The sequence below is a fragment of the Triticum urartu genome, chromosome 7 (genome assembly GCF_003073215.2).
Source record: "Triticum urartu cultivar G1812 chromosome 7, Tu2.1, whole genome shotgun sequence".
Classification (NCBI taxonomy): Eukaryota; Viridiplantae; Streptophyta; class Magnoliopsida; order Poales; family Poaceae; genus Triticum; species Triticum urartu.
Window position 1 is genome coordinate 695,147,223 of NC_053028.1, and position 9,832 is coordinate 695,157,054.

The following is a 9,832-nucleotide window of genomic DNA, read 5'->3' on the forward strand; positions in this document are numbered from 1 at the left end:
AGCTACGATGTGTGTAGCAGTTCAATTAGGCGAAGCATCGAAAAGATCACAGCCGTCTGATCTTCGATCGACATACTCTGTCTCTAAAACAATGAATACTAGTATATGTGTATTGTACTCTCTGATAAGTTGATTGTAATTAAGTCGCTACGTAGGGAACTAAGAGGAATATATGAATCAGTTACATGTAACGGTTTGTAATTGACTCTCGACGAATTTGCACGCTGCCCCTAGTCCATATGTATCTTGTGTTGTATTGAGTTCACATATATTGTATTTCGGATTTGAGGTTGTACTAATAAGTATTCGAGTGTGTGCAACTCACAGAAATTATTCGTTTATCTTAAAATATTTTACATGGATGTTAAGGAACTAAAGGTGCTCTACGATATGTTGTTGCTCCAAATACTTGGGCGCAGGGGACAGCAAGGCTAGCTAGAACACACGAGCACTTGCAGCACACGTCAGCAAGGACGATGAAAGGCTCCTGCCCTGGCCCTGAACCTCACATCTAACACGGCGTTATGAATGCGCACGGCAGAGCGGGTGCCAGCCCAACTGTAGGTAAGTTTGATTCTTCAGTCTAGGTGGTCGGGTGGGACCAGGCCCGTCTCCTGAAATTTGCAGGCCAGGGCAAAATGAAATATTAGGCCCTATATTGTACAAAATGCATATAACTAAAGAACTAATAAAACTTAAACTTAGTGTTTTTGTAAAACATTAATGCATGATTTTTCTGTTTTGTAAACCGAGCAAGAATCATGTGAATGAACTCCTATTCTCGAGATAACAACATAGAAAACACCAAACCTTAATTCGAACGAGCTACTATCTTAAAAAATTTGGAGCATGACAACCTGAGCAACTCGCCAACTGCCTTGCCCAAACAATTTGACTGTAGCGCAAAAGATGAAAATAACCAAATTAGTGTAATGATGCACGTGTACACAAAAGTTAAAAAAATTGTTGAATATAACTTTTGCCAAGATAAACTGGTGGTTTTATTTAATATTTTGCATACTTTTTAACAACTATTCTCAATATACAGATCAGAACAACTTGGTCAGACCGTACTGATCATTACTATTTGAGTATCTGTACCTCTCAAATGAATTTCGAATTGGACCGATGGTTTGAGATATAAAGCATTTTGAATATTGAATTTTGATGAAAACTTTGATGACATCAGTTTTTTTCGTATTTTCTACATGCATGCATATATATAACGAGGTATTCATTCTGAACGTCAATGGTTTTATTTGTGCAGCTCGCAATTCAAGTATTTCATTCTGAAATTTTATAAACATACACATTACATGCTTGGATTTTAAGGTATGCATGTAGCTTGGTCTCCAAAATGCCCAACTCGGCAGCGATTGCAAAATGCATGCACTATGTTTTTATGTAGCAGTCATATTGTACTTGGGATTGTAGTAATTATAAGTATCTTAGTGTGTGTACCCCACACGCTATAGTGTTTAGACGACGTCCTGCGCTAAGAGTCTTTGGTCCAAACCAAACTTTTTAGTAGCCGGCTATAGCCCAGCTACCGCTAAACTTTCGAAATAGCTGGCTATAGGAGCTGATTTGGAGGGCCGCCGCTATTTGACATAGCCCGCTATTTAAAACATTAATCCAAACACACGAACAAACATTTGAAATAGCACGCTATAACATCACAATGGCGTGCAATAGCACGCTATAGGTTTAGAAAAGGTCCGCCGCTAACAGGCTAAGTGCTATTTAAAACTATGATTTTATCATGCATGGTAAGGAGCTCTCTCTCTCTCTCTCTCACCTCCGGTGTGACTTCCAGGTTGCGGCCCAACCGATTCCTGAATCGAGGTGCAGGGGTAGAACTTTGTACAAGGATTCCTGAATCCAGGTGGCCTTGTAGGACTTTCAAATTAACAGGTACAGGTAGGACGCACCATTCTATCTACCTGTCGTTCAAAGTTTGCTACACACGATTCTTGTATCTATTGGTTTCCCAAGACGTTTCTTCGTCTCCACGTTGACGCATGCATTCTTAGTCTGGCCGCGGCTATAGCTACAAGCGTACGTACGTGGGATTGCTGACTCCATGTGCAATACGTACCTACCTACCGACCAGAAAAATCTTCTATAAATATAGCTATAGGCTCATGCACGGCCGCAACCATCTAGCTCCCCATAGCCGCCTCCCGGGGCCTCGTAACCATGAAGCTCATGCCGACCGTCTTCTGCCTTCTCCTCGTCGTCCTTGCATTGGGTGGTAATGCACATCATTAACTCATTACTGCCTTGCTTTAGCTTTTAGATATTCCTTGCTAGCGCGATCTACAAGTATACATGTTAGTTCGACCACGTCATGTTCTTCATGCATGCACTAAGACATGATTGATCTACGTTACAGGGGCTCGTGTGGAGGCTCGAGGCACACCTTCGGCTGATCAGGGGTCAAAGAACCAATGGTCCAGCATGTTTGTCTTCGGCGATGGCTTCGTCGACAACGGCAACCTCCCAAAGACCGACACATGGCGTCAATGGAGCTATCCCTATGGCTCCTATCTCAACTCCCGTGGATCTGCGACTCCTGTTCCAACTGGACGCCTTTCCAACTATTGGATTCAATCTGACTTCATCGATACGTAGCTAGATATATACTGGTATGCTAGATAGAAAAAATATTTTTGAGGACGTACAACCTTATATCTAAGACCATCCAAAGTAATCCATCATATCAAGGCTCTAGATCATTTAGTTCCGACCCTTACAATCTTATATGTGTCGTACTAAAAGTAATCCTTCATATTTATTGATTTATTTCCCTTGCAGCAAGGATCTTGGGCCTCAGTGAAGCCCCTCCATCGTACAGGCTCACGCCACATCTATCTTGCGACCCATCTGGCATGACCTTTGCTTTCGGCGGTGCTGGCGTCTACGAGGTGCCGGACAAGAAGGTGCCGACCCTTGCCACACAGGTTAATGCTTTCACGAGGCTACTTAATACTGGGGTCATCTCAAAACAACAGCTTCAGAGCTCCGTCGCTCTCGTCTCCATCTCCGGCAGTGACTACATGACTGGTGCCAACGTCGACAATGCCTTCTTGAGTAGCTTCGATGATGTGAGTAGTAGTTAGCAGACTCAAACTTGCAAACACTAACCAGTATGCAATTACTATATACCCAGCTTCTTACCAAGTAACATCTCTTGCATGCAGATTGATAGTTATATTGGGAACGTGACGACTGAGATTGCGAAGAACGTGGGGAAGCAACAGAGGCTAGGTGTGAGAAAGGTACTAGTGAACAACATGCATCCCATTGGCTGCACGCCTTTGCGGACTAGTGCGAACAACTACACGACATGCGACCTTCTGGCAAACTATGCCGCAACTGTGCATAACAACAATATAGAACACCTGATGGGGAACAAGAATAATGCCCACATACTGGACCTCTACACTGCCTTCACTGACATCGTTAATCACGCCCCGGGTAAGTACTCGTACTTTATATGTCTGCACACGCATGATGCAAATTAAGTCTGGTTTCACATGTATGCACTTTATTCAACGTCTGTTGGAACTGTGTGTATGCAGGTGAAGGGTCGGAGCAGTCAAACAATTTCAAGCGCAAGCTGACACCTTGCTGTGAGGCTTCCACCGAGCTGGGGTACTGTGGACAGGTTAGCCCTTCAGGGAAGCGCCTCTACAACCTATGCAAGAATCCTGACAAGAATTTCTACTTGGATGAGACTTACCCGACGACCGCTGGGTGGGAAGCTGTTACAGAGGCACTAGAAGAACCTTTGAGGGAGTTTCTAGATCGGGACTATGTTCCATGATTTCTTTGTAATTTAGGTTTGGATCGATCCGTTGCTTGTTGGTGCAATATCTTTTTGTTAGGTTAGCATAGATAGTATTCATATTTAGGAAGAAACTTGTGAGTTTTTATTGCCTTGTATTCCATGAAATTTTGTCTAGTGAGCTTAATGTTTTAAGAAAGTTCGTCATACTATATATGTTGAATCTAGCATGGATCTATTTGAGGAGCACGGGGGAGTTGCAGCAAACGAGAAGGTGCTTGGATGATGGGTTCTATTTGAGTAAAGAGTAGATATATAGCACTGCATGTGCGATCTTTGGTCTCAAAGACTGCGGCTTAGTCGATTGAGGTAACGCTCCACACCTAGTGATAGCACGGGTATGATCGGTGCCAAGCCAGCTATGTTTGACGTTGCAAAGACGAGAAAGAGGCACACTGGCAACCGCACCCCATACGTTCATTCAGCCTTCTCGGCTGTTCCATCAGGTTCTGCCTTCACCATGTACACCCCGGCTCGCCAAGGCCGTGTTTATGCCGTTGTTCCCATACCTGTAATTAAAAGTGCACGGGTCATGCCTGTGAGAACTTCCACTTAGCTCCCTGCCGCTGTTGGGGATGACCTTTGCATTAATCGGTATTTGTTTCAATTCAAATGTCAAAAACATGTCTGTAACAAGCTAGGCCATATGCCACATATTTTGTTAAGCATTTGATCGTGTAGCTGCAATGTGTAGATTTCAAGTATTGGAAGCAAGTTAAGGGGGGGGAGAGATGTCTTCGGGGAACAAGAAAATATTGATCAAGTCGGTGGCTCAAGCTAGTCCAACATGTTTTGAGCATATTCAGCACCTAGTAGATGGTGAAGAAAGTACAAAGGAAGATGGCCTAGTTGAATTGGCGCAAAATGATGCTGCCTAAGTCAAAGGGTGGTATCTGTTTACATCGTGTGCGTGCATTCAACCAAGAACTTCTAGCAAAACAAGTTTGGCGATTGCTTGATGCTCCGACGGGCTTATGTGCCTGATTGCGATAGGGAAAATAGTACCCCAGTGGGAATTTGTTGGATATAGTGTTTACCGGCAATGTGTCCGCTGTGTGGATAGCGGTAGAAAACGGGCTGGCGCTAGTCAAGGAAGGGATAATTTTACAGAGTTGATGACGGTATTTCCATGAAGACTTGGATCCTGTGAGGACCATCCTTCCGCCCCAGCGTGCTGAAGAGAGATTGCAGACTACACCGTGTTGCTTATTTTTTTGACGTGAATGGTGCATGGAAGTCTCACTATTTACAAGACCTCTTTTGACCCTTGGATGTGAGTCAAAATTTTAACATTCATGCCTCACACAGAAGACGCCAAGAATTTATTTACTACTAGGGAAAACCTTATGCACAGAGGATTATCAGTAGCGCTGGCTAAAACAAGGCGCTACTACTACCAAACAATAACGCGGGGAGAACAAGCCCGCTACTATTTATATAGTAGTAGTGCGGCCAAATAAAAAGCGCTACTACTATAACTGCCACATCGTTGGAGACAAGCTAGGTATAGTAGTAGTAGCGCCCGTCTACACACCGCGCTACTGCTAAGCAAATAGTAGTAGCGTGTTTTAAGGCGACAGCGCTGCAACTAAGAAAAGGAAAAGAAAAGAAAAAAGCAAAAGAAAATTAAAGAAAATGGAAAAAATGAAAGCAATAGCAGTAGCGCATGTTTATGAAAGCGCTGTAGCAACGTGTTTTCGCTACACACGCTATATTTAACTTAGCAAAACTAGTAGCGCAGTCCACCAAACAGCACTATAGCTAAGTAGCTATAGCGCTGTTGCAGAAACTGCGTTGCCGTTATGTTTGACTTGCCCCTGCACGGGCGTCCCTCCTTCCCCCAATTCCTCATTCTTCTCACGTCTCCTACCTCTCCCTCGCCGTCCCTGCTCCCTCGCCATCCTGCCTCCGTCACCGTCATCGGAGCCGCGCGCCGTCGCCGCCACCGGAGCCGCGCGCCCTCGACGCCCCCGGAGCCACCCTCGCCGTCGGAGCTGTTGTAGACGCCACTGAATCCACCCTTGACGCCCTCCCTGCCACTGTCTCCCTCGAGCACCTCCCTGCCACCGTCTCCTCCGAGCACCCTCTGTGTGTAAGCCCCCACCCTCCTCTCTAGGTTAATTTACTAAGGTGAATTTAGTTATGAACCCTAGGTTTAAGCATGAACCCTAGGTTTTGGTATGAACCCTAGATAGCTAGGTTTTGGTATAAAACCTAGGTAGCTATTTTCATATATATAAAATTTTCTAAATATCAAATTAGGTCAGAAAATATTATTCTAGGAATTAGCTAGGTTAACTAGGTTAACTAGCTAGCTAGGTTACCTAAGTTAACTAGCTAGGTTAATTAGGTTAACTAGGTTTGCTAGGTTAGAGCAAAAATTTATCTAGGGCAGTAGGGTTTAGAGCAAAAATTTAGGTAGGGCAGTAGGGTTTAAATAGTGTTTTTGTTTTCATAGATGTTTTTCTTGAAAGAACAAACTGAAGAAAATGTTGCAGCAGTGCTGCTAGTAGTATATAGTCGTACTAGTAGATGTTAATTAGGTTAGGGCAGTAGTGGTACTAGTAGATGTTAATTAGATGTTTTTTAGTGAGGGTAGTAGGGTTTTACTAAGTTAATTAGGCTAGTAGCGCTACTGGTAGTAGTGGTACAATAGGTTAACTAGGTGAAGTTAAATGAATGACCTAAATGATTGAAATTAATAGTTAATTGGATTTTTTATCTCATCATTATATAGCACTAAAGTTAACTAAGTTTTGTTCTGTTAGTAGTTAACTGAATTTTCTTCTACACTTAGGTTACTAGTGCTGCTAGTGGTAGTGGTACAGTGGGTTAATTAGGTGAAGTTAAATGAATGAAACTAGTAGTTAACTGTTTTTTTTTCATTTCATTATAGAACACTAAAGTGAACTGAATTTTGTTCTATTAGTAGATAACTGAATTTTCTTCTACACTTAGTTTTTGAATTAGCTTGTGAAATTTCGACTTGTATCATAATTTTTGATTGTTCCATAATATTATTTTATCTGTTTTGGATGTTTTATATGCTATTTTATATTATTTTTGGGACTAACCTATTAACCTAGAGCACAGTGTCACTTTCTGTTTTTTTCCTTATTTTTGAGTTTCACAGAAACGGAATACCAAACAAAGTCCAAACGGAATGAAACCTTTGTAATGATTTTTCATGGACCAGAAGACAACCAGGAGACTTGGAGATAAAGTGGAAGGAGGTACGAGGCAGCCACGAGGACGGAGGGCGCGCCCAGGGGATAGGATGCGCCCCCACCCTTGTGGGGCCCCTGTGACCCTCCTGACCTAATTCTTTCGCCTATATATTCCCAAATATCCCCAAACCACCAGAGGCATCCACGAAAACACTTTTCCGCCACCGCAACGTTCTGTACCCATCAGATCCCATCTAGGGACCTTTTCTGGCTCCCTGCCGGAGGAGGATTCGAGCACGGAGGGCTTCTACATCAACTCTATTGCCCTTCCGATGAAGCGTGGGTAGTTTACCTCAGACCTATGGGTCCATAGCTAGTAGCTAGATGGCTTCTTCTCTCTCTTTGATTCTCAATACCATGTTCTCCTCGATGTTCTTGGAGATCTATTCGATGTAATAATTTTTTGCGGTGTGTTTGCCGAGATCCGATGAATTGTGGATTTACGATCAGCTTTTCTATGAATATTATTTGAATATTCTCTGAATTCTTTTATGCATGATTTGATATCTTTGTAACTCTCTTTGAACTATCGGTTTGGTTTGGCTTTTTTGGGTTCAATCTTGCGGTGTCCTTTCCCAGTGACAGTAGGGGCAGCAAGGCACGTATCATATTTTTGCCATCGCGGATAAAAAGATGGGATTTTCATCATATTGCTTGAGTAAATTCCTCTTCATCATTCATCTTACTTAATGCATTACTCTGTTCTTAATGAACTTAATATTCTAGATGCTGGCAGGTCTCGGTCGATATGTGGAGTAATAGTAGTAGATGCAGAGTCGTTTCGGTCTACTTGACATGGATGTGATGCCTATGTTCATGATTATTGCCTTAGATATCGTCATAACTTTGTGCTTTTCTATCAATTGCTCGGCAGTAATCTGTTCACCCACCTTATTATTTGCTATCTTGAGAGAAGTCTCTAGTGAAACCTATGGCCCCCGGGTCTATTTTCCATCATATAAGTTTCTGTTTTCCATCATATTAGTTTCCGATCTACTATTTTACAACTCACAAAAAATATTCATTTATCTTAAAATATTTTACATGGATGTTAATGAACGAAAGGTGCTCTACCACATATTGTTGCTCCAAATACTTGGGCGCAGAGGACAGCAAGGCTAGCTTGAACACACGAGCGCTTGTAGCACACGTCACCAAGGACGATGAAAGGCTCCTGCCCCGACCCTGTACCTCACATCTAACACGTCGTCATGAATGCGCGCGGCAGAGCGGGCGCGAGCCCAACTGTAGGTAAGTTTGATTCACCAGTCTAGGTGGTCGGGTGGGACCAGGCCCGTCTCCTGAAATTTGCAGGCCAGGGCAAAATAAAATATTAGGCCCTATATTGTAAAAAATGCATATAACTACAGAACTAATAAAACTTAAACTTACTATTTTTTGGATAGATGGAAGTGTCTGTTTCCTAACAAGATCCAATTATTTGATAATGGTAGTAACTTTTTACAAAATCCCACTATTATTCACAAAACGCCTGTTTCCTAACAAAATTATGATATCATAGAAGTACTTCTGAAGAAAATCCTAAACATCTAATGTATTTATTTGAAAACATATGTACAAAAACATCAGGAAGGATAATGGTATTGTTCCTTGCACCCATGTTAAAGTAAAGGGAACAAAAAAGGTATTCTGAATTATACTGCTTAGAACGCAAAAAGGCAGAAAAAAGGTTACTCACGATTCGTGATTAGATGGAAACCCAACTATACATACTTCTCATTTGATGCTCTCGAATATATACCTCTCAAAATAAACCTCATCTCTATTTTAAACCAATGAGCTCTATTAGAAGAATGCATACTAGGTTGCTTTATGTTTGCAATATAATCTTGAAAGATTCGTTAGATACTACATTACAACTTTATGATATATTGAAGTTAATGGACTGATGTGACTTGTTATCAGAATTATCATTGCCTATGTGAGCAAAAGTTTTTTCTACCCTAGCATTCACACTACATAAATTATTTGTTTATCATTTACCTATTCGAGGATGAGCATGAATTAAGTTTGGGATGCTAATACATCTCTAACGTATCTATAGTTTATGAAGTATTCATGCTATATTTACATCAATTATGTATGTGAAAGAGCATGGTTCCCCATGATTGGTTTTTCTAATTGATGACAGTCCCTATAAATAAACGGTTGCTTTGAGTATATTTTTTACTCCGGTGTTCATTGTACTGCCATGCCAAATGATGAATCGGATTGAAAGTTTCTCCATAAAAAAACTTAAGGCCAAAATAAGAGGGGACCTTATAAACCCGGATGGAGGGAGTACTTGTACGAAGTTTTGAATTTTCAAGAAATAACGAATACACATGAGTAGAGACGACTAGATTAGTTGGCTCTCTCCTGCTGCAGAAGTGCGAAATGTATTCATTCATAGTTTTGTTGCGCGGTCACATAGCGAGGCGCCCTCAGTTGCATGTGTTGAGTATCATGATTATTAGGAAAGTTAGGATAGCGTAGGATATTATTCTTTATTGCCTTGTACTCCAAGACGATCATGCACTCTTATATATATGCCCATGAGGCTCAAGCAATACATCAACTATTCCGCAACAATTCCTCTCTCTCCCTTCTAACATGGTCCGTTGGCTTGCCTCCGGATTCTTCTCCAGTCTCATCGTCTGCGTCGCTACCGTTGTGACTGCGGAGGGATGTTGAGTATCGTAATTATTAAGAAAGCTAGGATAGCATAGGATATTATTCTATCTTGCCTTGTACT

At 41.9% G+C, this 9,832-nt stretch overlaps 1 protein-coding gene across 1 annotated transcript; it reads left to right on the top strand.

Moving 5' to 3' along the window:
- Positions 1–2,199: 2,199 nt before the first annotated feature.
- Positions 2,200–3,829, top strand: LOC125520063 (GDSL esterase/lipase At3g09930-like). Its single transcript, XM_048684857.1, has 5 exons — positions 2,200–2,254; positions 2,396–2,630; positions 2,822–3,107; positions 3,204–3,480; positions 3,585–3,829. Exons 1-5 carry the CDS (start codon positions 2,200–2,202, stop codon positions 3,827–3,829), a joined length of 1,098 nt encoding a protein of 365 aa, XP_048540814.1.
- The last annotated feature ends 6,003 nt before the right edge of the window (positions 3,830–9,832 follow it).